The following is a 27,914-nucleotide window of genomic DNA, read 5'->3' as shown; positions in this document are numbered from 1 at the left end:
CAGCCTCGTTGACCTTATTTATCCAAAAATTTCAAAATCATCTCGAACTCTGACAAAGTATAAGTAAAAGATGGGGGGCACCTTACTACCCTGAAAGTCACGCCGAGTTCCCTCTAGACTTGGCGGACGTTTTTGGGAGCATCACCTCGAAGAGAGCGCGTTCCTCCCAGGCTCTCTCCCCGACGCAGCGCCCACAGGATAAGGAAGCGTCGTCGTTACGCTCCTGACGTCACCCTCCACCCCAGGGACACAAGGAATTACCCCCCTAGTAAAATTCACCTTAGGCAGTGACCGTTAGTAAACACTACTGCTTTTCTTCAGGCTTTCAGAAACTCAAGCCTACCGCGGTCTCCGCACCAACCTTACCCTCCCAAGGACAGCCACACAACCTCAACATTAAGAACGCGCGAATAGGAGGCGCCAAAATAAGCCACAGTCTCGCGAAATCGAAAACAACTCGCGACTTCTTCCTGGCTTTCCTTTTTAGCCCCGCCTTCTACAGAGCACCTCCCTTAAAAACATCGCGAGATTTCCTTCTTTCAATCTCCGCCCCTTTACGGCACGATGGTCGCACAAGAATGTGTTACAGTCTCCGCTGCCGCCATTTTCTTTCTTTCTTAGCAGTTGGCTGGAAGAAGGTCTCTGCGAAGAAACGGTAACAGGCAGAGTAGGTTAGACATGGCAGACTATTCAACAGTGCCTCCACCTTCCTCTGCCTCAGCCGGTGGTGGAGGCGGCGGCGGCGGTGGAGTTAACGATGCTTTCAAAGATGCGCTGCAGAGAGCCCGGCAGGTAAGTCTGGACCGCGCAAGGGGATCCCGACAGCTCACCGTAATTGGCCGCTGGCTGAGTAGGCCGCTACTTCTTCGCGCGTGAGGAAGAGGAAAAACGTGCTCTTCCGGGCTCTGAAATGTGCGGACACTCCTGTTTCCCCGCGTTACCAACGTTAGAGGTTAGAGGCTGGAGCTCGGTATTGTGTTCGTGCTGTCTGAGCCAGTAGGAATCCCAACGCGTGCTACGCGTAGATAGCTAGCTTGAGGTTTTACCCCGCTCCTGCGGCACTCGTGCTTCTTTCTCCAAAGAGTTAGCATTTCCTTTACCTCCCTTTGAACCTGCTCGCCGTGTGATAAAGCGTGCGTAGTTTTACTAATGATTTTAGGACAGAACTAGAATATGCCCCTATGAGCCTCTTTGTAAGGGAAGGTACAGGTCATTAGAGCAGTCTTCAGAGCTTGTGTAGTTCATTCGATTGCAATTATCGTTCTGTATCCTTTACTTTCACACTTAAGACCTTTAAATCCTGGGTTGGAATCCTTCCTCAGGGCGGGATTTACGTGTCAGTGTGTTACACCAGTCCTTCCCCCTTAATGTCTCAAAATGGCTTCAGGCCCATTTTACTCCAAGTTTCATTTTGAATCTGCCTCTCCGTTCAGAGTCGTAAACTGACCAGACCTCTTTGTATTACGTAGGTGCATACATTTGCCCTGAAGGCACCTTTTTCACAAACGAAAGCTGAAAAACACGTGTACTTAAGGAAATTTAAAGATGTCTTAATTCGAACTTCATGTTTATTAAGTAGTTTCTTATTATAATTACAACTTTAAAATGTATGTTGTCGGTCTGGACTTGTATATAAGCAAAAGTGAGACTCTTACCGTGTGACACTATGTATAATGGGAGCTAGACCTTTTGTAGACACCAGTGTTAATCGAATGGTAATCAGAAACTAATTTTGTGCTATGCTTTGATTGCATTAGGAGTTCACTTAGTAACTTCTTTTTTTACCCTCCAGTTAAAGGATTGAGTCAAAATCTGTAAAATCGGAAGTGATATAACGAATTGCTCGTTTTTTTAAGTTAGCACATAATAGATAATGTACCTGTGCTTGTTTATTATAAGAATATTCGGGGCGTCAATGAAAAGTCATCATTAATACAAGTTCTGCAGTTTTTTCACTTCATTTTTATCACTTCTGAACAAGTTTAGTGTAGGAACTGAAACATTTATATAATGACCGTTAGTGGAGTTTTATTAGATTGGGTTGGAAGACACCTGAATTTTTATTCAACCATCATATTGAACTAATATGTTCCGCACACTATACTTAGATACTGTAGAATTTTTTAATGTGTGAATTGGATTTCTGCCTTCTAGGAATCAGTGATACAGTTGAAGGAACCAAATGGATATGAATTGTGTCTGAATAATGTTTTCAGAGAGGAGTGGACAAAATATGTACGCTGTTAATCTCCTTGTCAGTAAAACATTTATAGAGTTGAGCACTGTGCACATCACCAGGGATCGAGGTGCTTAACTGCCCAAGTAAAGGACTGATTTTTTAAGCAAGGCGTTAAAGAATGAGTGAGAGTTTGCCCAATGGGGAAAAGAAGCAGCATGTGCAAAGGTATAGGGGTTTTGCAGTGACAAGAGCCCAAGAATAAAGTCATTGAAGGATAGCGTTGGACAGGGGAAGGAGGATGGAAAATGAAGTGAAAAAAGGTACAGATGAATACAACTTCCAGAAGACTGTGTTGTAATGCTTTAATAAAAAACTGCACTTGATAATTTGGTTGGGCTATAATTTCCTAATTAAGTTAGACTGCTATTTTAATATGGAAATTTTCCTCAAACTTTGGAATTTTTTGTACTCTCTATATGCCAATTAATAGGTCAGCTGCCCGAATGCTGTTGCCATAATGATTCTTTATAGTTGTATTTGCTATAATAATTTGTTTAACTGTGAGATTTCCACATTTATCTTTTGAGTGGAATTAGCCCTTATGATTGCCTTTGAGGATGCCTATTTGTCTAAGTGGAATGTAGGGAAGAGTACTTGGGCTGAAGGAACAAGTTAAGTTACTATTTGAACCATTTTTTCCTAAAAGATACCGAATTATATTTCCAAAATTTCTATCTAACCTTAAGTTTTATTTCTTTGACCAAAGTATTATGCCCTGTCCTTTGCAAGAAAGAGGTATAAGAACAGCATCTTGCTCTCAAAGAGCTGTATACCAGTGAGGATACTATTGGCGTTTTAACTGGACAGTTAATAGTTATGCAGGAAAACAGGATTACTGATTAGGATCCCTAGTTCCTACCTAGTAAATGGTAGCATTTACTCCAGCTGATTATTACCATCTGGTAATTTAGGCCAAGTTGCCAAATCTTTTTTTCTTGAAAATCCTAATTATTTTTTATGTGAAATTTAGAGATTCTTACAATACTCTGCAAGCTAAATCCAACACAAAGGCACTGTATTGTTTCTCTAGTTTATGATTTCCAACCTGTACACTTTAGAAATGAATATTTTTGTATTTGAGGTTGGTATTCTTATATCTTTGGTGATCACACTAGATAACAAATTCTGTCTCTGAAAATTGGAAAAATAAAATGTATCTATCTACTTTTTTTTTTTCACAAGGTTATATGAAGATAGAAGTGAATCAGACAAAGGGTGAGACTAGATGAGTAGCATAGTAGATCACAAGTTAGCCAGAATATCAAACTTCATCCATTCTCATCAGCTAGTATAGGAGTTATTAAGTACTCACTTATTTTTGAAATCTCTCCTTTGATGATTATAAAAGTGATTCAGACTATTATGTTGTTTGAATGCAGTAAAAATTTTATAAAATACAATTGTTGATTTTAATTATCATTAATCCCCTCTGTGAAAGTTAGCATTTGAGTATATATTTTTTAACACTTTGTGATAGAATAGCAAAGTTTGATTACGATAATAAGCTTAGGTTCCTGTGCTGTAGAGAGGGATAATGTTAATAAAATGGTGGTTTAGTAATATTTCTAATATGCTTCACACATCTTCACATTTCTTGTGCATGAGAACCATCGAGACCTGTCCCATAGTAGGTGCTCAATATTTATTGCATTGAATCAAAAAACATCTTTAATGAGTTAAAGTAGTAACGAAATTTTGTTCTGAAAATAATTGTTTTTGCAGAAATTCATTTCTCGAATGCCTGCAGTGTGGCTGTGTTAGATCTTAGTGAGGGCTGCAAAAAGAAATTGTATGCCTTACTCTCCTCCTGCAGGCGCAGTTTTCAATGAACAGAATATAACTGCATATATCCTCAGCAGGACACATTGTTAAAAGCAGGATCTACACGACTTCAAATATTTTAAAGTCAAGTATTTGAAGTCGTGTAGATCCTGCTTTATAATTGAGTTATTTTATGCTGAGTTGTTCATAACAACTAGCGGTTTATATACTATTTAGGCTTTGTGGCAAACTTATATTCATTTACAACCATCCTATAAAGTAAGTGTAGAAACTATTTCCTCCTTCATATAGATAAGGTGAACAAGGCACAGAATGAATAGGAAAATTTGGCGGGGACCCAAAGCAGTTGAACCAAAATCACAACCCACCCCAAGTCATAGTAGTGCTTTGAAGCCTAAGGAAGCACGCAGTAGACTGGAAATTAGGAGCTTGTCATCTTAGACATTTAAGTAGTTTACTTCTGAGAATCAGTGTTTAATTAAAAGAAAAAAATCTCAAGGGCAGTATGACTAAACTCTTCAATTTCCTTTCAACTCCAGAAGGTGGAAAATGCTAAAACAATAAAAAATGAAAAAATATTTACTAATTTCAGAAGTAGAACAAGATATAAATGGGAAGGCTAGAATTATTGTAAAATAAAACCAAAGAAATTTATTGCACTTAATTTTACTAATAAGAATTTTATATAATTGTAAATTGGATTTTAGTAACTACTGTTTCTCTTAAAGCCTCCTTGTAATGACTTTGGACAGCAATTTTTGACTGGAGTGCCATAAGAATTTTTAAAACATGCAATAACTGACTAGTTGGTCAAGAGACACTGACCTCTTCACCCTTAGATCATCAATTTTGAAAAAAATGACAACAGTCAACATGATTGCCATCTGGTGGGAATGAATAAAAATTATGCTTTTTCTCTTTGTCAGATTGGCAAAAAATATTTTTTTGTTGTGTCATGAAATTTTAGTAATTTATTTGTGCTGTGATATGAAAAAGTTTGAAAATTGCTGACTTTGGAAATGTATATTTTCTGTTATCTTGGAGAATTAATCAGATCTATGTTGATAGTGTTTTTACTAAAAGCTCTTCTGATGTCTTTCTATTCTGAATTTTTGAGATGGTGTTACTGGTTCTTTTGACTGAACAAAATACCAACTTTTATTTTTATTTGGATAGTTTTAGAATTATTCCATGAATAGGGAGGCATAAATAAGTGTTCTTTCTCTGTGCAGAAGTTCCTGTTCTGCAAATTCATGGAGCATTTATAAAAGCTAACTACAGAAGATACTCATAGCCTAAATAGGTATTACTATTTTCCCTGGCCTGGAATACTTTCCTTAACATTGGTGCTCACCTATATCTGGCAGTGTATTTAAGTTCATAGAGAACAGTGTTAAGTGGTTTAAAACTTAAGGGTGGACAAAACTGTCTGGCACAATTTGAGCTTGCTGTAGTGACAGTCTAACCTATTAAGGTGCTCTCTCCTTTTAACACAAGCTGTACAGACTCAGTGGAGGGGGAAAAAACTTACGGGTAGAAGAAGCCTTTGTTTTCAAGTGTGGAAATCTTTCAGAAAAGAAGTAGGATTTTAATGAGATACTCCAAGATGCAGACAGACTTTTGAGAAGTGAAAGATGATTAAAGAAGGTTAGATTGTTTTATCAAGCATTTTTATGCTTAATTCTAATTTACTTTGCTATAGGTGTCTGCATGTACAGATGAGGAAAGGGAAATCTAGGAACCTTAGGAACTATGGTTGACATTGGAACTGATATATGTATACATGAAACTTGATTGATACATACTGGATTTATGACTCAAGTCACCGAGTATACTCTTTCTGTAGTTTCTCAGTTATAATAAAGCTTGAGGTGTAGTTAATTTAGTTCAACATCAGGATATTTGGGGGGCATTTCAGTCACCAAGTTTGATTTTTCATTTAATTTTTGTCAGAAAATTTCAAACATACTCAAAATTGAAAGAAAATTGTATAATATTCACCAGGCTTTAGTGATAATCCGCATATAGTAATTAGCATGAAACTGGAAATTGAAACTGGAAATTTAACCATTGACTTAACTGTGTAACCTTAGTTAAACTAATGTATTCAGGTTTTTTTAACTGTAAAATGGATCTCTGTCTCATTCAAGGTAGAGAATATTCACTGCCTCATAGGGTTGTTATGATTATTCAGTGATGAAATGAATGTGAACATCTTATTGTGTGGAGTTTGGCCTGTTGCTGGCATTCAGCAATATTCCATTTCCTCTTTCATAGAGAAATGCAATAAATATCCACTGATTGTGCCCTACTTGTGACTTGAGGCTGGTATTTCTTACATGATGTTTGTTTAGTCAACTGCAGGCAATTTGTTTTTCTTACTCTAAAGTTAAATTTTTAAGCATAAAATGACTTGAGGCTCTATTTCTGAGACATCATGCCAGGCTCCCCCACCTGAATGTTTGGAGTAAGATTGTCCTATAGGAATATAATACAACTCATATTTTATGTAATCTGACATACCTAAAATACTACCATTTTCGATATGTGTTCAAAACTTAAAATTTTTGAGATCTTTTTTTTCTTCTTTGTGTATTTTTAAAGACTTTATTTTCAACCCAGGTGATCAACGGGGTGACAGATGTCACAGTCAGATTGCCCTCACATCCTGTTTGTTTATTTTCAGGGAGAGAAGGGAGAGAGAAAGTGAGAGAAACATCAATGTGCGGGAGAAACATCAATTGGTTGCTCTTGCTCTCCCCCAACTGGGGACCTGGCCCACAACCAAATGTGCCCTGACAGAAAACTGAACTGGTGACCTTTTGTTTTGCAAGACTGTGCTCAACCACTGAGCCACACCAGCCAGGGCTGCCATCTTTATATTAATTTCAAGTTTTCAATATCTGTATATTTTACACTTCAAAGTACATCTCCAATTTGGGTTATTTTAATTACTCAGTAACCACAGATGGTTAGTCTCTGCACTATTGGACAGCACAGCCTTAGAGCCTCACAAAGTGTTCACGTCCCTTAAGACCACAGACATCTTTTGAAGAGTGATGGGAGAGAGCTGTGGCAAAGGTAGAATTGGGACCCATATTTCCTTCAAAACTATGTTGGTCAGTGTCTTAAAAGTTCCTAATTGATTTCTAAAAGATGTATCATGAGATTAATTTCAGAAGATTATTTGTTAACTTTCTGGAGTTAGTGGTAGTAATAAACTGTAGTTTTAATTTGTCTTACCAAATTTTTAAAGGATTTTTCTAAATAGAATTCTATACTTACAGTTTTTGAGCGATTTCTGAGCCCTACATATCCAGTTAAGCCGAAAATCCAATTATTTTATATATATTTTAAAAGGTTTTATTTATTTATTTTTAGAGAGGGGAAGGGAGGGAGAAAGAGAGAGAGAGAAACATCAATGTGTGGTTGCCAGGTCTCCCACTGGGGTGGGGACCTGGCCCGCAACCCAGGCATATGCCCTGACTGGGAATTGAACCTGCAACCCTTTGGTTCACAGCCTGCACTCAGTCCACTGAGCTACACCAGCCAGGGCTTAAGGAGTTTGTTTGTTTAGAGAGAGGGGGAAAGAGAGGGAAAGAAACATCAGTGTATGGCTGCTCCTCACATGGCCCCCACTGGGCACCTGACCTGCAGCCTAGGCATGTGCCTTGACTGGGAATCAACTGGCAACCCTTTGGTTCACAGCCCACACTCAATCCACTGAGCTACACCAGCCAGGGCTCAAATTAGTTTTTATGTGATAGATATTTGGCATATATGTATTACGAAGTATATGAAAAATGGAGTACTGAATAGTATGTACTAGTTATGATGCCATTCTTAATGATAGTGTGTTTTTTGTTTTTTAAGATTGCAGCAAAAATTGGAGGTGATGCTGGTACAACACTGAATTCAAATGACTATGGTTATGGGGGACAAAAAAGGCCTTTGGAAGACGGAGGTAAGTTGTGGCCATAAGTATTTTAATTGTTTTACACAGTTTAGTTGAAGTGACTTTTTAATGGTTTTCTAACATTCTTTTACTGAAACATTAGTTTTATCATAAGGTTACTAAAATTGTAAGGTGTATAATGACCTCAAAAGGAAAGGGGGAAAAAGAGACCTAGACAAGGTAGGTAAAATGTGAGTCAACCAGCCAGTTTTGACTTATTAGAAAAAGATCGTTTTTCTTTTTTTAAGATTGTGCCAGACTGACAGTTTGCACAGACAACTCATTAATATACTGTAGGGGGTGGGGAGAATGAAAATATAAATAAAATACTTAGGAGGCATTTCACAAGTTTTTCTCATCATTCATGAATTAATCTTTATATGCTGTATATTCATTGTTTTACTACTTTAGATTTCACTTTAAAGGTTGACGTTGCTCTAGTTTGCTACTCTAGTGTGTTGCAAGTTATACCATCTTTTGTTACTTTTTTGTTTGTTTTAGTACCTTGTTTTGTGTTTCAGGTTTAACTCAATGTGACTTAAAGCAGTAGATTTACAGTGCCTTATATTAAAAAATGACAACCAAAAAACATAATTGTTGAAGCTCCTGAACTTAGCAGTCAGCACATATTTTTGTTTTAGATTTGATGTATGAAATTTGATACAATTTCTTTTGCCCTTTCATTTTTATTTTTTTTTAAGGAGGATTCTGAATGAGCCTATTGAATGTATTTGTAGCTTTTGACCAGGAGCGTTAGGTTTTATTAAGTGACTTTCACATATAGTGAGGTTTTAATATACAAAAAAAAAAAAATGAGCTAATGATGCTTCAGATGTTGTATGTAATGTATTCTTTTTATTTTATGTGTAGATGGCTCTTGGACAAGTCCGAGCAGTACAACACACTGGGAGGGAATGCCCTCTCCTTTTAAAGGCAGGAATTTTTATTTATTACCTGTGTTTAGTATGTAAACGTGAAATAAACCAGTGGATTCTTATATGGACACAATATTTCTTGGATTATGTGTCTTGAGTTTTTGCTGCACAACATTCTGATGTTTAATCATTTAAGTTTGAAGGGGGGAGGAAAATGTAGTACTTTGAGCTATCAGTTGTCTATTCTAAGGTATGCATTGTATTCATTTGTGTAAAGGAGTAGATGAAGGTAATCGTGTAGTTGCTTTGAGTTTCTGCTGAAGTTTATGCCTTGAAATGTTTGGTGAAGAACAATAGAACAGTTTAGATTGAGATTGCCTTGTAATGTCATTTTAAAATTTATTTTGCATAGCTTTGTGGTCACTGTCAAATAGACTCAACTTTGATATGTCAAATTTTCGCGTTTTGATAGGTTTTTTTTTTCTTCCAGTCTTCAATTTCTACAGTGAGAAGCATCATTAGCCTTTAGCATGTGATATTTTGCTAGTAACGGACCTAAATACTTTGTCTTGTAACATTCTAAAGTGCTTAACATACATTAAGGTCAGTGATTTGATACAATCCAAAAGAATGTTTTTAAAAATGTCTGTGCATTTTAAATGTGAAGAGCTTGGGCTGAGTTTTGGCACTTTTGGTTCAGATGACACCGTACCCTCAGCTATTTCAATAAATATTTATATTGATATTTATTCTTGCTTGGGCAGGGGGAACTGCGTCTTATATTTGTAATTACTGGCAAAAAATTAAAAGACTCTTAATTTTGCAGATCAACCTGATGCTAAGAAAGTTGCTCCTCAAAATGACTGTAAGTATTTATTATTTGAAGTTGGGTTAAAGAATAAAATAATTGGATGTTAGGGTTTTGTTACTATCTTTTTGGGGGTATCTTTGAAGTTGGTTTAATATTATTCATGATTATTTTAGAATGAATTTCTTTGTAAATAGGTACTTCCTGTCTTTGTGATATCCCACTTCAATTACGACATGTATATTAACAAGATGTGTCCACAAAATTATTTTACATATTTAATTTATAAATAATTCCATTATTAAAATAGTTTCATTATTTTATTACTCCATTTCTTAACCTGCGCTTGGACCACTTGAAAAAGGACAGTATTCTTCCACCCACCTATGCACCCTGGCCCCTACATCATTGCTAGTAATGTCTGCCCTATCACTAACTTTTTTGGCCATTGGCAGTGTTGATTTAAGTATTCCACATAAAATTCTACTTTCTTCAAGGTGTTGTCTGTGTGCATCAGGGAAAGAGTTCAGAATTGGTTGGTAAGGCTGTATTATTAAATATCTGTGAACTTAAATTTAAAATATTTATTTCTTATTTAATTTTTTGATAGCTTTTGCGACGCAGTTACCACCGATGCATCAGCAGCAAAGGTATAGTCAAATGATCTGCAAAGAGTACTTTGCAAGTGTTAGTTTGACTAAATATGTATGTAAAAATACAACCAAGTTAGTTTATGGTGAATGTGTCTGCCTTTTTTTTTTTTTCTTGTGTATGTAATTGATTTCCTTTGACTTAAGAAAGTAATACAGAATGAAGATTTTTCTTTTTGAGTGAGGTACATTTGCAGTTTGGAAGGATGGGTGTAATTAGCCACCTTTTTTGAAGAACTAAGGTGAATTAAAATACCAGTTAAGATGACATCCCCTGAACTCCACTCTACCCCTCTCCCTTTTTTTTTATAAGAGAGAAGGGAAAAGAGGAAGAGAAATATCAGTGCTGCGTGGTTGCCTCTTGGGTGCCTCCTGCTTAGGTACCTGGCCCATGACCCAGGCATGTACCCTGACTGGGAATCAAATTGGTAACCCTTTGGTTCGCAGGCCAGCACTCAAACCACTGATCCACGCCAGCCAGGGCTTTATTCCAGCTTCTTTGCAAGCCATCAGACTGTTTGATCCACCACACCCTCCTCACTTGTGTGTCACCTTAACTAAGATTCTGATTTTAACTACTCGAGACATATTTTGATTACAAACATGTTCCTGGAATCCTGGTTTGAGCCATTAGGAACCATCAGACTTCTGTTTTTTATCAGTAGAACACTTTTTGTATGTAAATAGATTATTTTCCTTTGAAGGAAAATACTAGTTTCTGTTCTTTTCTTAGCAGGTCTGTAATGACAGAAGAATACAAAGTTCCAGATGGAATGGTTGGATTTAGTAAGTAACCTAAATTTTAAAGCCTTGACAACATAATCAAAATGTACCTTACAATCTTGCAAAAAATATTTTTTTCTTACTAGTAATTGGCAGAGGAGGTGAACAGATATCACGCATACAGCAGGAATCTGGATGCAAAATACAGATTGCTCCTGGTAACATTATTCTCTTGCTATTTTCATACTGATTAGAAAACTGGCATATTTTTTAAGTGGCTACTGAAATTATGATACCTATTAATCTTTTCTTAACCTTAAACTTTTTGTTGTTGTTTTAAATTGTAGACAGTGGTGGCCTTCCAGAAAGGTCTTGTATGTTAACTGGAACACCTGAGTCTGTTCAGTAAGTATGAAAATCGTGTCTGAGGCCAGCCCCTTCTTCCTGCTGAAGGACATTGCTTTAGCAATAGAACCCACTTCTCCAGCACTATTAATTCCTCTCCTACCTTCTAAATAATTTCTAATGGCATACAGATATGCTTGAAAATCTCTTCGTCTTAATTAAAATGATCTCTGGACCCCACATTTCTATTTCTCTGCTCTCTTGTACAGCAGAACTCTAATGTATTTGCCATATCATCTGCCTGTTTTCATTTTCTCTTGAACTCATTATCAGTCAGGCTTTCATTCCCACTGTTCTGTTGAGTGATGATGGCTTCCTCATCATGCAGGCTGTCGGCACTGCTTGATACAGTGGACCACACTTGCCTCGAGATACCCATTTTTCTGTATCTCTTTCTCAGTCTGTCTTGGTTGTCCAGCCTTACGTTCCTGGGCTGTCAACATGAAAGTGCCACAAAAGTCAGTCCTTCTGTAGTATATATCTACACATACTCTTAAAATGAGTTAATTTACTCTATTAAACTTCATTTAATATATAGCTTTATATACCATAGACTTTATATTTCTCTAAATTTTTATCTTCAGTCTTGATCTCTTTTCCTGAATTCCAGACTCGTATCCAGCTGCTCAGTACCTCCAGTTGAGTATCTGTTAGGCATCTCAAACTTTACATTGCTAAAAAATGCAGTCTTCATTTTACACCCCATTCCCAGCCTGCTTTTTAAAAGAAACTTATTTATCTTTGATGTATATGGCAACTGTTTTAATACTTCATCTTTCTGTTATTCCTCACTTATCCATATGCAAATCTTGGTGAATTTTTCTTTGTAATTTTTTTGAAATCCAGCTTGGTATTTTTGTTTGTTTCTTTGTTTCTTTGCCACTTCCTATAATGTCACCTTATTTGTGATGCCATTTGCCTATTTAATTGCAGTATGTCTCCATTCTTTAGAGGCTTGTTCAACAATAGTCTATTCTTAAAATAGTATAGTGATAGTGATTCTTATAGAACGTGAGTCAGTTCATAGTACTACTTTGTTCCAAATCCTCTAATGCTTCCTCAATTAGAGTGAAAGTCAGTGTCCGTCATGGCCACCTTATCTGCTGTTTTTTACCATTCTTCTCCCAGTGCACTTTCTTCTGCCTCATGTAGTTTCTTTTCTATTCTTTCAGTACATCAAGCATGCTTCTCTCATTTCAGTCCTTTGCACTTCCTATCTCTTCTCTCTGGAACATTTTCCTCAGATAATTTCATATCTCTCCCTCTTCCTTCAGGTCTTGGCTCAAATGTCTCCTTATCAGTAAGGTCTCCCATATCTGTTTTTCCTGAAGTAGCATTCCTTCACGCATGTACACATTTTGTCAATTTCATTCTGCTCCGACTTTCTTTACAGCACTTGACAAATAACATGTAACTTATTTAACGTGTTATTTTTACTTATTCATTGCCAGCAGAAACTCTGTTTTGTTCATTGCTGTAACCCCATTATCTATAATAGTACCTGGCATTAGCTGACATTTCTTAAATATTTATTGAATGAACATCGGAATGACCCAAATGATTTAAAAGCATAAATATACGAACAAAATTAAAATAGAGGCATAAGTACATGGGACAGACTGACAGCTGTTGGAGGGGAGGTGGTAGTGGGGACTGGATGAAAGAGGTGAAGGGGGATTAGCTAAAGAACATATATGTAGGACCTATGGACAAAGACAGCAAGCTGTATAGGAGGAGTTGTGGGGGCTGCTAGGTGGAGGTGGGAAAAGTGGGGACACTGTAATCCATGAACAATAAAATATAATTAAGAATAAAGTGATATATTTAGTTTTTGGAGGAATCATCAGCTTAATGATAACTTTATAAGTTGAGTGCTACTTAGAAATTTTGGATTTTCAGAAATACTGAAAATGGTATACCTAGAAAATTAAATAGTTTTGATCTTTGACCTTGTAATTGTGAAAATTTAGATTTAAACTACAAACTGAATTAGAAGGAATAACTGATTATATTTTGTGTTTTGATCTTTGGATAAGCTTTTGGGTATGCTCAGCTCACTTGACTATTTGTTTGTTAACAGGTCAGCAAAACGGTTACTGGACCAAATTGTTGAAAAAGGAAGACCAGCCCCTGGCTTCCATCATGGTGATGGACCAGGAAATGCAGTTCAAGAAATAATGATTCCAGCTAGCAAGGCAGGATTAGTTATTGGAAAGGGTGGAGAGACTATTAAACAACTTCAGGTATTATTGTTTATAAAATGATTACTGTTGATCTGTTTTGAAGCCAGTTTCCTTCCATTCCTCTTTTGTTAATACATGTGATTTTTATTATCAACAGGAACGGGCTGGAGTTAAAATGGTTATGATTCAAGATGGACCTCAGAACACTGGTGCTGACAAACCTCTTAGAATTACAGGAGATCCATACAAAGTTCAAGTAAACTTAAGTTTATATTTTACAAAGAAGGGGTTTGGGGGTACAGAATGAGCAAAACATGTATGAATAAATTGTAGTGTTTTGAGATATTGAGATATGCTTTCTAAATTAGGTGATTTTTTTTTTTTTCAACTTCAGCAAGCAAAGGAAATGGTGTTAGAGTTAATTCGTGATCAAGGTGGTTTCAGAGAAGTTCGAAATGAGTATGGGTCAAGGATAGGAGGAAATGAAGGGATAGATGTAAGTAAAAATACTCATTCCTAAATGTTTATATGCTAACCCATGAGTATAATACTGTTTTTCCTGTTTTGTATGACATAGTCTTCTCTAACATTGCATGTTCTCTTTTTCTCCCATTTTTCACTTTAGAATACAATAGTATACTTTGTGTCTTGTCACCTTATTTATTTGATATAAATAGTTCTGTACATATATGATTTGGGGTAGCTTGATTTTTCTGGAAATTGCTCTTATAATACTTACTCTCTTTGCATAAGGTCCCCATTCCAAGATTTGCTGTTGGCATTGTAATAGGAAGAAATGGAGAGATGATTAAAAAAATACAAAATGATGCTGGTGTTCGAATTCAGTTTAAACCAGGTGAGTACATACATTTAATTTTCCGAGTATTGGTAACAACTACTTTAACACGTTTAAGCTAAATTAATCCATCTTGGGTTTCATTTTGAAGATGATGGAACAACACCTGACAGAATAGCACAAATAACAGGACCTCCAGATCGATGTCAGCATGCTGCAGAGATTATTACAGACCTCCTCCGAAGTGTTCAGGTGTGATAGAGCATTAGTACTTTCTTCATTTCGTTTTCATTAAATCTGAAAGTGCCCACCTTTATTTTATATCAGAATCTGTTTGATGATAGTTTATTAAACACTAGAAAGCTTAAATTGCTCTGTGGTAGACATACTTGGACCAGGAAAGCAGCTGCATAAGTGCACTACTTTATTCATTCCACTATGTAAAGAATAAATGGTGCTTACTGTTGACTGATTGTTTGGGCCAAGTTATCTCACAGCTTTTCTAAATTTATGATTTAGGAACATAAAAGTTGGGCAGAGTAGACATGTAACAGTTTAATTGTTGAAAGAAGAGCATATTTTTATGTTGACTGTATTGTTTCTCTCCTCTTTAGGCTGGTAATCCTGGTGGACCTGGACCTGGTGGTCGAGGAAGAGGTAGAGGTCAAGGCAACTGGAACATGGGACCACCTGGTGGACTACAGGAATTTAATTTCATTGTACCAACTGGGAAAACTGGATTAATAATAGGAAAAGGCAATGTATTTTAACTCTTAATTGTTTTAATGTATGGTTAAAAGTTTAACATTACTTAATTTTTTGGGTGCTATTTCTTGCAGTTCTAAACAAGTAGCAGTGATTTTTTTCCCTGCGCTCTATTGTAGTAGGAAAGTGTTATGTTGATGTGTAACAACTAAAACATAAATGAAGGACTATATATACTCAAATAAAAAGAATGGGATTTGACTCACATTAACCTCTAGGTGAGACCAACAGTTAAATTATTACTGTAAGAAACTTTTCTTTTGATCCCAAAAGTGGTTTGGATGTTTTTGTTTACTTTGCTATTTTCTGATTCACAGGTTTTAAGTTTTTGAATTTTTTATTAAGTGTGTTAGTTTATATTTACATTGCTTGTAAAAGCAATTTAATTGAAGCAAATATTTTTATATAATCCCTAACCAACTTGGGGAATAACCATTTTAAGGTTAGGTACAGATATACTAAGTTATCTCATTTAAAATGTGAACATAATTCTAGGAGAAGCATGAAATGCTTTATAACTTGACTTAAAGTGTAGAATAAATGGAGAATCATGGTATAATATCAGCAGATGGACTACTGGTCAAAACTTACTGGCCCGTTTAATTGCAACTTTTTTAAAGTTTATTGAGGTAACATTTGTTAATGACATAATGTAAATTTTAAGTCTGTAACATTATAATACGATACCTGTGTACTCTCTTGCATGCTTTATACCTGAAAGCTAGTTTCTTTCCACCATCATTTGACCCCTTATGCCCAATTTGCCTTTCCACTTGCCTGTCTGGTAATTATTCTGTTTGTATCTGTGAGTTTGTTTTTGATTGTTTATTAATTTTATTTCTTTTAAGTAGCTCTTCTTGTATTTTTTGACTCTTTAGAGAAATTACTGTATTTTATTTTAGGGGGTGAAACCATAAAAAGCATAAGCCAACAATCTGGTGCAAGAATAGAACTTCAACGAAATCCTCCACCTAATGCAGATCCTAATATGAAGTTATTTACAATTCGTGGCACTCCACAGCAAATAGACTATGCTCGTCAACTCATAGAAGAAAAGATTGGTGTGAGTATGCTTTAAACTTCAGTGTATAGCATAGATCCTATTCATTAAATAAGACAGTATTAATTCAAGTGCTCCTAAAAGTGCTATACAGGAAAATGTCAATTATTAGTTTTAAATTATAGGTCCCATCACATAATAAATAACATAAACATAGAAAAGATTTTCCAGTAATTAAAGTAATGTCACTAAATTCAGTTACAAGTGGTCAGGACCTTGTATTTGGGTGCGTATAGATAAGCGGTATAGCGTTACTTGCAGATACATTAGGGTTGTGGAACCTATTTGAAGGATATAGATAATGGGAATTCCGTATTTATTAATTGTTTATTATATGCAACCCTGGTGAGGTAAAGATAAATTAGATGCATCCCACTTTAAAGTAGAAATTTATAAATCCTAACTAATATACAATCATTTGGGGAGTTTTAAATACAGACTTCTTGGGTCCTTTCCACCTCTACACTTAACACATACAGTTGTCATTCACAATGTCTGAAATAGAGCCCAACATCTAATTTCAAAAGATGTTTCGGGTGATTTTGATGCAAGGACTTCCCAAACTTGAAAAGTGTTCCACTAGAAAAATTTGCTGGTGGTAATATAAAAATGGATGAAGAGCCTTGACTGGTTTTTTTTTTAAATTTGTATGTTTGTTTGGTAAATGAGGTAAATAATTCTTTTACTTTGTTCTTTTACTACAGAAGACTAGCATAATGGTGTGAATAAGCATTTTAAATTATTATTAATAATTAGAATTTCTTAGGAAAATTCTCCTTGATGTTTGTCATGTTGTGAATGGGGTGCAAAGGAAGTTTGATACTTTTCTCTGCGAAGCCAAAAATAGATGTACAAAAATACAAGAATATCATAAAAATAAATGGTTAATAAGTAATTGTACAGACATGAAGGAAATAATTAAGGGACCTAGTAATGGCATACATGCTAGAAAAATGAGTAGCACATCTTGATTTTGAAATGTACTATTCTTAGCGTGTATGGATCAGGATTTCCTCTGGATTGGTGGACAAATAAGATTGATTGTCCTAGAGAAGCAATTTAATGTAGTGGTTAAGAACATGGACCCAAGTTAGGCTATTTGGGTTCAAAATATTCTAAATCATTTAGTAACTGACCTTGTGGGACATTATATTCATCTTTGCCTCAGTTTTTCCTCTGAAAATGAGGATAACAGTACCTACTTTATAAGATTGCAGAGATTAAAATGATTAAGTCTGTGTGTACACTGTGCCTGGCACACATCCCTGTAAAAATGCTTTTCCAGTAATCCGATTTTAGGATTTGGGAAGGATAAGTTGTGAATGATGAAAGTGGAGGATAATGACAGAATTAGAGACTTAAGAGACAAGCTAATAAAAGGGATTTTGGGTGGGGAATTATAATCCTCCCAAGGCTTATCGATCTTAGAGAGAGGAGAGGTGGGCAGAGAGAGAAACATCAGCCAGTTACCTCTTGTACACACCATGGTTGAGGAACAAACCCAAACCTGCACCGTAGTCATGTGCTCTGACCAAGAGTCAAACCTGCACCCTTGTGATTTACAGGATAGTGCCCCAACCAAAATGAGCCACACAGGCCAGGACAGTAAAAGGGACTTTAAAAATCATGAAGTTTAACCCTGGTTGATGTGGCCCAGCCAAGAAGGTTGAGCACTGGTCTGCAAGTTGAAAGGTTCCCAGTCAGGGCACATGAACATTTTTGTCCAAAATGTCCCATGGTCAGTGCTAACTGAAATGAAAGGAGTGTACAGGATATTTAAATCTGATGGTCTTTACAAGTTGGGTTAACCAAAAAAGGCAACAGGTAAGAATTATTGATTACGATGTGGAATAATATGGGTATGAAATATCCTGATTTGTTAAATCAATTTTAAAGGCAATTTTCATGTATTTAAAAAGTTATGATAGAGGGTGAGGGACAAAATGAGTTTCAATTATTGATCTAAATAGGATTCAGTGGCAAAGTTTGTGAGGGGCACTTTAGTTTGTTGAGCAAGAACTAGTTGTTACATTATTGGTAAAATATTCAGTAAATAGTTCACAATATAAGACCTAAGCAACTTGGGGAATATATTGTCAAGATGGCTATAATTATTGTCAGGAGAGTATATGTAGATGCAAGAGAGAGAAGAGTAGAAATAGGATCTGATAGTTCATAAGCTTCCATGATTAAGATGGTAAAGATAAAGAAATACTAACAAAAGTAAGAATTGTGAAAGAGAATGGTGTGAAAAAGAGAAATAAAGAAACTTTCAATTTTTGCTAGTGCTGTTGATTTTAATGAATTTTACATGCCTCAGTAAGGTAGAATTGAGATAGTTTTTCTATTTCTGTGGCTATATTAGAGGGTAGAATTGGAAGATTATTTGAGTTGTTCAGTCATTACTGTTTTTCTGGTTTTTGTATGTCCTTTTGTTTTTTGCAGGGCCCAGTAAATCCTTTAGGGCCACCTGTACCCCATGGGCCTCATGGTGTCCCAGGCCCCCATGGGCCTCCTGGTCCTCCTGGGCCTGGAACTCCAATGGGACCTTACAACCCTGCACCTTATAATCCAGGACCACCTGGCCCTGCTCCTCAGTAAGTATTGGATTTGGTTCTCTGCCTCTCCCCAAAGATTCTAGCTTCTGATAAATTGTATTTTTATATTGATTTCCATTTTTTCAGTGGTCCTCCAGCTCCTTATGCTCCTCAGGGGTGGGGAAATGCATATCCACACTGGCAGCAACAGGCCCCTCCTGATCCAGGTAACAGATGCTTCATTATCCATCTGTAATTTGTATTGTGTGCCATTCCTGCTATATTAAATTTCCCAGTGCTGTTTTTGCATTGTGCGTTACTTTCTGCACTTTTAATTTCACTTTTTCAGCAGGAGTATTAGGTTCTGGTTCTCCTACAGTGTATAAGACTGGTGTGAATATGGTCTTTACCTGGATCCTCTTTCATTCTGCATTTGGCTTTCTTTACTTGCGAAGTTATACAGCAGAGTATTAAAAGCCAAAAGCTATAGGAAGAAGTACAATGTCCTAGGTTTTAGGTACCAGTACCGTTAGTATATTAAGAGTCTAAATGGAGTATTTAACCCTTGGGCATTAAATTCCTAAGTTCTCAAATAGGTCGTCTGTTTTAGTATCCCTGGTATGGTAATTTTACCTATTAGTAAAGATCAGGCCTGTATTAATAATATCTGTATGTTAGAACTTTAAAATATATTTTGTTACGCATTTTCTCTGCTCATATCTGGATTTTATATAATATATTATATCATATTATATTTATTATATTATGTTGTGTTATATTATATTATATTATATTATATTATATTATATTATATTATATTATATTATATTATATTATATTATATTATATTATATTATATTATATTATTCCATCTGCCACTATGTAGTTTTCTTTCCATCATGATCAAAGGGGCATTTAATCCTTTTTTCTTACCTACTACTTACCTTTTAGGCCTCTTTTACTGGAGTAGTTTTAATGAAGGTACTAAAGCAAGGATTTCTAACATATTAACACTAGTTAGTATTTGTATTTTTTTTAAGATTTATTTAATTTTAGAGAAGGGGAGGGAGAGAACCATCAGTGTGCAGTTGCCTCTCATGAGCCCCCTACTGGGGATCTGGCCTGCAACCTAGGCATGTGCCCTGGCTGGGAATTGAACCAGCGACCCTTTGGTTCAAAGGCCACACTCAGTCCCCTGAGCCACACCATCCAGGGCAGTATTGTATTTTTTTAAAACTAAAATCATTTAAATGAAACGTGGATGAAACATTGTGGTACTTAAGCGTGGGCCCCATATTTTGTAACATACTTTAATTTCATGGGAACTGGGTTCTTGGGAATGTGATGGCACCCAATAACCACAACATTCACTCACTTAAACAACTTGAGTATGCCAAAGCTATGTATGCAAAGAGTAGTCTACATTCTATACAGAAGAGTGGATTCCAAGTGCTAGCAATACTATGATAGAAAGACTTAATAGTCAAATATTTTTTACTGTGTAGTAGTCTAAAGTTAGTCTTTTGATAATGAAAGAACTTTCTTTTCCCTCTTGTAAGCTAATTGGGGTGGTGTGATAAGCAGAAGGATCACCATTTAATAGATTCAATAGGTTGGTCAAGTTAAGGGGTGGATTTGTATTTGGTAACTTGGATCTGCAGGATTGCATCTATGAGCAACACTGTTTGGGTAGGTAGCATGATTGAGGAAAATGGTGGGAATAGAGAAGTGGTTTCTCACAATCTCATTTTCCCACTTGGAGTAGTAGCGAAGTCAGCACTGTAAGAATTGGTTAATATGGTTTTCAGCATTGCCTTTAGGAAATAACTCATTTAGCTAAAAGATAGCCATAATTAAGTATTGCTTATATTAGACTTAATATTATGTAAAAAACAAATAATTTAAATGAAATTGTTACAGTGAATTTGATTAAGTATTCTGGTTTAATATTAACAGTAAAAGTCAGTGTTCTGAACTAAAATCTGTATAAAAATTCAGTGGGCTGTTAAGGATTTATGTAGTGGTCAAGAACTTTAAATTAAACATACCTAGATAAACCCTAATCTTAAACTTACTAATTGTGGTATATAACAAATTCTTGAACTCCTTTAAAATCTGTTTTCTTATATAAAAAATGGTGATACATGAATGAATGTTGTTACAATGAAGGAATATTGGCAGGTTCTCACTGTATCTTAGTTATATGTAAACACGAGGCTTGTTTTCTTATATAGCATTTTTTCTTTATTATTGCTTTAATGGACTTTAAGACTTTTTCTTATATATAACATTCACTCAGGAGTACAGTATCACTTCCTAAAGTTTTTTATCCCACTTTCTCTGTCCAGACTTGCTGTCAAGTGAAAATATTTTTATTAATTAGTATACAGGTAATGTAATTATTGAGACATAAATATCCAATATAGAAAAGCAATATATTTCTTACCTGAATGGTTAGGAGAGTGGTGTAATGTCTTAAGAATTGTATCACCTTAGATTTATATCACTCTAAAAATCCTTGCTCCTTTTTTTTTTCCCCCCTCAAACTTTATTCACTTTTATTAAGTAGTCGAGAATTGCAGCCCATTTGGGACAAAGGCTATAAACAGATTACATTATAGATGTTAACTCTGGCTAAGGAAATATATTCTTCTTGAGGATGTAAATTAATATAGACCTGTAATACAGTATGAAATTCCTAGTATGAAGGACAGAATCAATAAGAGGATTTCTGTCTCTGACTGAGAGGTCTCAAACGGTTAATGCCTTAGTTGATTTTTGTGAAGGTGAGTCAAGTACAGAGGAAGTATAACATGCTCAAAGGCCCAGATAGGAGCATGGTAACTTCTGAAAAGTACAAGCAGTTTATTGTGGCCAGAACATGTGTTAGAAAAATGACAAAGAGGGAAGATGAGGCTGGAATGGAAAGGATAATCCAGGTGGTCCAGTTCATTAAAGATATTGAATGATATGCTATGCTTAAGAGCTTTGACAATCCTGACAACTCCAGGGAATAAATGAAGAATTTCCAGTAGGGTAATGACATAAGGTTTATGTTTAGGATAATCATTATGAAATATGAGGTGAAATATGGCTAATCTCTTTTTTTTTCGAGGATTTTTAAGTTGTCTTTATTGAAGACAAGATAGGACAGAGTTCATAGTTCTATAATAACTGTTTCTTCCTTGTACAGGTTAAACCCTAGAAATCTTCTTCCTTTAGTCATTTGCCACATAGAACTATTGCTGTCCTTGAGGCAAAGCAGGTTAAGAAAAAACACACAAGATGTTTTGAGACAAAGCACTGGATTTGAGCCAAAAGATCTTTATTCTTATCCCATTTCTGCCACCAACTAGTTTTCTAGGACCTAGGAATGTCAGTTAATTCCGAACCTCAGTTTTCTATAAAAGCTAAGGTTAACAATGAAAATAGAATTTGAAAGTTTCTATTTATAATTTTTTATGTCTGGTTAATTTTGGGGTCTATATATTTACCAGAGAATGTGAGTGGGAGGAGGGGGATAGGATGGTTGGAAGGGTAATGGGTGGGTGGGTGGGTGGGTGGGTGGGTGGATGGATGGATAGATAGATAGATAGATAGATAGATAGATAGATAGATAGATAGAGGACCTCAGGTGCAAACTTTGAACTTTTGTTTATTCTAGCTAAGGCAGGAACTGATCCAAATTCAGCAGCTTGGGCTGCATATTATGCTCACTATTACCAACAGCAAGCACAGCCACCACCTGCAGCTCCTGCTGGTGCACCAACTACAACCCAAACCAATGGACAAGGTAACTATGGTAACTAAACAATTTATTTTTTATATATAAACATGAAATCCTGTGTTTGGAATGATATATAAACTGCATGTACAATACTTTAAAATTCCTAATACTCAGTTACAGCTTCAGTAAGAAGACTTTCTTTTAACAAAATAAGTTACTTTGAAATAATCTCAAACTTGCATAAAAGTTGTAAGATACATTAGAGAACAAGAGTAACCCAGATAATCTAGTTACTACTGTTTTATCTATGACTGACACCCCCATTTTCTGTATAACCCTCTCGATCATGTGAGCATGTCAGTTATCATTAGACTTCGTCAGAACCATATACCTTTCTGTATCACTTAAATACACCTTTCTATATTACTCTAAAAACCCATAATCATCATCAGCTCTCCACATCGGTTAATTAACACTGATAAGTTATTACCGTCTCAGTGCACAGTCCTTAATTTAGATTTCACCATTTGTCCCAACAGTTTTTATTCTGATCCAGGATCCTATCTGGTAACATTTTTATTAGTTGTCAGGTATATTTAGGCTTACCAATCAGGAATAATCTTTTCCCTGTTAGAAAGAGTGTAGACATTTTGTTTGGTGGGATGATAGTCAATCTAGGTCCCTTGAACCTTCTGTCGTGAAGATGAGGTCATCCTCACGAGATCCTATTTATGGTATGGCAAGAATACCTCAAAAATCATGGTGTGTGCTGCTTAGTGTGTTACATCGAGAATCATAGAATGTTGGCTTGTTTCATCCCTCGAGATGGTAACTGATAACTTGGTCATACTGGTATCTGCTAGGTTTCTATACCATGAAATCACCCTATTTCTTTTTGAAATTATTTTGTTCTTATTTGTTTATTGGAGAGTTATAGTGAGAGTAGACTACTATTCTGTATCTCATTGCACTTCTACCCATTGGGCTGACCTTCACTGAATAACACCTGCTTCATTCAGCTAGTTATGGTAATTTGTTTTCCTCATTTATTTTACATTACTACTTGATATTTTACTATGAGGAAGAGTTGTTTTTCTCTTCTTACTCCTATCAATATGAATTCTTACTCAGTGGATTGTATTTTATTTTATTTTTTACTTTATTTTTATTGTTTACACTATTACAGGTTTTTCCATCCTCCCTCCTTTCCTCTGGCCATCACCACACACTGTTGTCTGTGTATATGGTTTGTGCATATATGTTCTTTGGCTAATCCTTTCACCTTCAATAGATTGTATTTTAGACTATTGTTATTTTAATTATTAAATTGTCCTCGATTTGGCCAGTCAGGGCTACATTCAAGATGGCTCCTGTATCCTCTCGACATCCCTGTCATTCTTAAAGCACTTTCTTGCTTTCTTGCACAATAAGGTGCTCATTTTGTGCTCTCTGATCTCCAGCCCTAGAATCAGCCACTTTTCCAAAGGAGCCATGATTCTTTTTAGTAGATGATGATTGTATTTAGAAACCAATATCAGCATGTTCATTGTTAGGGAGGTGTCATTGCATCTAGCTCCTTTCAGCATACATAGCTATATAATTTACATACATGCATACCTACATAAACAACACAAATACCCATGTATGATACGTATTTTACACTGTACATTCATATCACCTGCAATTACATTCTTGCTCTTCAAGTTTATTTCTAGTTTTTCCCCTTTTCATGTTTATAAATGGCGAAGGACCTGGTGTCCTTGGTATGTTTTCTTATTTGACAAGTGAATCTACTTACATGCTCAGTGTAACGACTCTTCCAAGTACACAGGTCATATTCTCTGTCAACCAACTCTATACTTGGGTGTACACCAGCAGGGATACCTCGCAGCCCTTCCCCTTCCCCCCTCCCTCTCTATGGCAGGCCATTTCCAACTCTTTTACTCAAGGAACAAAAGGAAAAGGACACACTTGTCTTTTAAAATGTTGATCATCTTTCTCTCCTCCCTCCCCCCCCTTTCCTTGAACAAGGAGATCAACAGAACCCAGCTCCAGCTGGACCAGTTGATTATACCAAGGCTTGGGAAGAGTACTACAAAAAAATGGGTATGTTCTACATTTCTTTTTTTATACATTTAATTATACTGAAGCATTTAGTAAATACTATTCTGGAAGGCTAAATTTTTCTATAAAAGCATGTTTGTGTCATGTTTTTATTACTTTTTCTTTCATTGATTAATTTTTAAATCTTAAGAGAATAGTCCTGCCCTGGCTGGTGTGGCTCAGTGGATTGACTGCCAGCCTGGGAACCAAAAGGTCACTGGTGTGATTCCCAGTCAGAGTACATGTGTGGGTTTTAGGCCAGGTCCCCAGTTGGGGGCGTGTGAGAGGCAACCAGTCGATGTATCTCTCACACATTGATATTTCCCTCCCTCTTTTTCTCTTTTCCTTCCCCTCTCTCTAAAAATAAATAAATAAAAATCTTTTTAAAAAATATCTTAAAAAAATAGTTGAGCAAGAATTCATTCCAGAATCACTGAACTTTCAGACATTTCAAGGTCATTATGAATGGTAATTGTTAAATTTGTGTTTCATAACAAGGAAACATTTTTATTTCTAAATCCATTTGTTAATCCACTTAACTAACTGAAAGTCAGAATTTTCGTACTGGCACATACAATATTGAGTATTACCAATGTTTTTGTCAAAGATAATTATATATATGATAATAGCCAAATGGCATAGATTAAATTCTAGAGTTGTAGAGAAAATTGGTTGTGGTATTATAGTAGTATCCCCTTATCCACAGGGGATAACACTATATTCCAAGACCCTAAGTGGATGCCTGAAATCAGAGATAGTACTGAACCAAATATATACTGTTTATTCCTATACATACATACCTGTGATAAAATTAACTTATAAATTAGGCATCATAAGAGATTAGCAACAATAATCACAAAATAGAAAAATTATGACAATATAAGTAATATAGGGGTTACTTCAATACAGTCACTTACAATACTGTGACAATGATGTAGTAACCAAAACAACTATAAGTGACTTAAGGTGCAGGAAGCATAGACTGTGGATATGCTGGATAAAAGGGTATGATTCACATTCTGGGGAAGGGTGGGATGGCTCCAGATTTTATCATGCTACCTAGAACAGTGTGCAACTTAAAACATAAATTGTTTATTTCTGGAATTTTCCATTAAATTTTTTTGACCATGGTTGACTATAGAGGAACTACAGTCTTCATTGCTCCAAAATAAGCAGATTAGAAGTAACCTGCATGACAGGAAATTACTTAAATAACATTTTCAAATATGGAATAGGACAATCAGTCACCTAGAAAGGCCGTTTTCTTTCAGTAAATGTAGAGGACATAGTGATAGATGCTTAGAATGTGATTGCAGCAGCTAGGAACTCTGCTCTTCTGGTTATTATATTCTAATGGAGGGTATAGTTGTTCATAAAGTATATTGCAAATAGGTTAATGTAGACTGCTGTGAATAAAAAGAACTGTATCCTGACTGACACTTTACATGTACAGACTGAGAAACAGAGGTCACAACTAAGAGGTGGAACCAGACTTTGACCCCTAAGAGTATCTATGTCCCAAGTCTGTCTCCAAAATTTGCCTTTCTCGGGGATTATTTAGAACCTGATATTTTACTTCCAGACAAGTGGGGGTTTTTTGTTTTGTTTTTCAGATGCTTATGCTCTTAGTCATTTACAAATAACACAACTTACACCACAGCTAGTGCTCATAAATGAAAGCTAACAGACAAACTTGCCCATCCTTCATTGGCATAGAAAGAAAGTATACAGATAATAGAATTTTCTCTTAAGATACAGTCTATTTGTGATTCTCAATGTAAATTTTAATGTTTTCTTTATCAAAAAATATCATTTTCCACAGAAAAATATTTCCCAAAGGGTGATTAATCTTTGTATAAAAGTACATATACCTGGTGATAAGGATTTTTTACACAGCTCATTTTAAAGAAAGAAAAATAATTGTTAGAATGACTTTGGGAAAGTCATGCTGCGTATTATTCATTAATTTAATGTGTCTTTGAGCTAATTTCAGGCTGTTAATTTTATGAATAAAGTTGACTAATGGAGTTATTCTCTGTTATCTTAAAGGAGAAAATAATGTTAGGTTGCTGGGGTTTTAATGAGAGATACAAACTCCACTGATTTTTTTTCCTATTGAAGTTCTTTTTTTTGTAAGTGATTGGTTGCTTAATTACTCTAATAACAAGGTTCATTGCTTGTCCTTAAGATCTTTTTAGAGTAACCACAAATAAGAGTCCTTAAAGCATTAAATTAATAACAGTTTAGTCTTGGAGCTTTTTAAATGAGAAGAAAGAAAGGAGTAATAAAATATTAGGGAGACAAAGATATTTATCTTCAAATCTAATTCCTTTATTTGGAGAAGCTAAGTTTTACTCTTCCGGTGCCAGGGCTAGGATTTCCTAGGAAACCTGCGCCCTTTTCACCAAGTGAGGCAGGTGCTTCCAGCTATGAAGCCTAATTTCAGGTTTTCTTGTCAAGAATAGAAAATCCACACTAGCACTGTGAATTTGTCATTGTTTGCTTCTTAGTAAATAAACCTCTGTTGAAACATGCAGGTTAAGTTTTTAAATTAGTTTTGTTTTCTGAAACACTTTTTAAGAGTTAAGAGGATTAACTCTCAAGAGAATTCAGGGGAGAAATTCTTAATGAGGTTCTAGAGAGTTAAGGAAGAGAATTTTAAGTCCTCTTCCTTAAGCAGTGGCAGCATTTGAGGGATTGGGGTAGATATTTTTAAAGCTAGAATGAAGGAAACTATTTAAATAATAAATAACACTCTAAAGAGAACAAAGAAATTTTCAAAGTAGATAGTCAATTTCTATTTGGAAGATGGTAAGTGAAGGCATTTTGGGAAAAAGTTTGTCCTGAGAAAGGCCCTTATAATATTAATTATGGTGGACTTTAACCTTTAGTATGTGGTATTTTAAGCTTAAAAGTGGAGAGAAGGGTTGTGGGAATGTTGCTGGTCTATAGAGATAAGTGAGAATGAAAATCTATTCAAGCAAGGCTGGCTCTTGGGCCATAATAGAATGTTAGATGAGAACTATAGAGCAAGTCTTAGCTGTTAAAATGAAATTAAGTTAAAATAAAACTTTATATATTGTGGAGCTATATGTGAATGTTAAGTGATAAACTATAGTCCCTGGCATCAAAATATTTTTTGAACTGAGGAAAAGAAGGGGGAGGCAAGTTAAGGACATGTCCAAAAAAGGGCAGAGAGGTGCAAGAGGCTAGGGGACAGCCAAATCATAAGCAGATTAGAGGCCCTGGCTGGTGTAACTCAGTGGATTGAGTGCTGGCCTGCAAACCACAGGGTTGCCTGCTGAT

General features: G+C 35.7%; 1 protein-coding gene across 20 annotated transcripts in view; it reads left to right on the top strand.

The window, feature by feature from the left end:
• The first annotated feature begins 590 nt into the window (after window positions 1-590).
• FUBP1 (far upstream element binding protein 1) overlaps window positions 591-27,914 on the top strand; it is a 36,725-nt gene continuing 9,401 nt past the window's right edge. For 7 of the 20 annotated variants that reach the window (XR_005082913.2, XR_005082910.2, XR_005082914.2 and 4 more), the window contains exons 1-19: window positions 591-792; window positions 7,895-7,985; window positions 8,847-8,909; window positions 9,678-9,716; window positions 10,270-10,309; window positions 11,043-11,095; window positions 11,179-11,250; window positions 11,380-11,437; window positions 13,518-13,680; window positions 13,778-13,876; window positions 14,015-14,116; window positions 14,374-14,476; window positions 14,568-14,668; window positions 15,031-15,172; window positions 16,084-16,244; window positions 18,687-18,838; window positions 18,926-19,005; window positions 22,443-22,580; window positions 24,537-24,611. Coding sequence is in view for 15 of the 20 variants with exons in the window: in XM_037148108.2 (XP_037004003.2) it covers window positions 679-792; window positions 7,895-7,985; window positions 8,847-8,909; window positions 9,678-9,716; window positions 10,270-10,309; window positions 11,043-11,095; window positions 11,179-11,250; window positions 11,380-11,437; window positions 13,518-13,680; window positions 13,778-13,876; window positions 14,015-14,116; window positions 14,374-14,476; window positions 14,568-14,668; window positions 15,031-15,172; window positions 16,084-16,244; window positions 18,687-18,838; window positions 18,926-19,005; window positions 22,443-22,580; window positions 24,537-24,611 (1,846 nt within the window). In the remaining 5 variants the exon portion in view is untranslated. Of the gene's footprint in view, window positions 793-844; window positions 953-7,894; window positions 7,986-8,846; window positions 8,910-9,677; window positions 9,717-10,269; window positions 10,310-11,042; window positions 11,096-11,178; window positions 11,251-11,379; window positions 11,438-13,517; window positions 13,681-13,777; window positions 13,877-14,014; window positions 14,117-14,373; window positions 14,477-14,567; window positions 14,669-15,030; window positions 15,173-16,083; window positions 16,245-18,686; window positions 18,839-18,925; window positions 19,006-22,442; window positions 22,581-24,536; window positions 24,612-27,914 lie in introns of those variants that run through there. The other 13 variants (XM_037148118.2, XM_037148117.2, XM_037148113.2 and 10 more) reach the window with 8 other exon arrangements.

Source organism: Artibeus jamaicensis, unplaced genomic scaffold (assembly GCF_021234435.1).
Source record: "Artibeus jamaicensis isolate MK-2021 breed Jamaican fruit bat unplaced genomic scaffold, CSHL_Jam_final scaffold_1019, whole genome shotgun sequence".
Lineage (NCBI taxonomy): Eukaryota > Metazoa > Chordata > Mammalia > Chiroptera > Phyllostomidae > Artibeus > Artibeus jamaicensis.
This window is presented reverse-complemented; position numbering and strand designations above follow the sequence as displayed.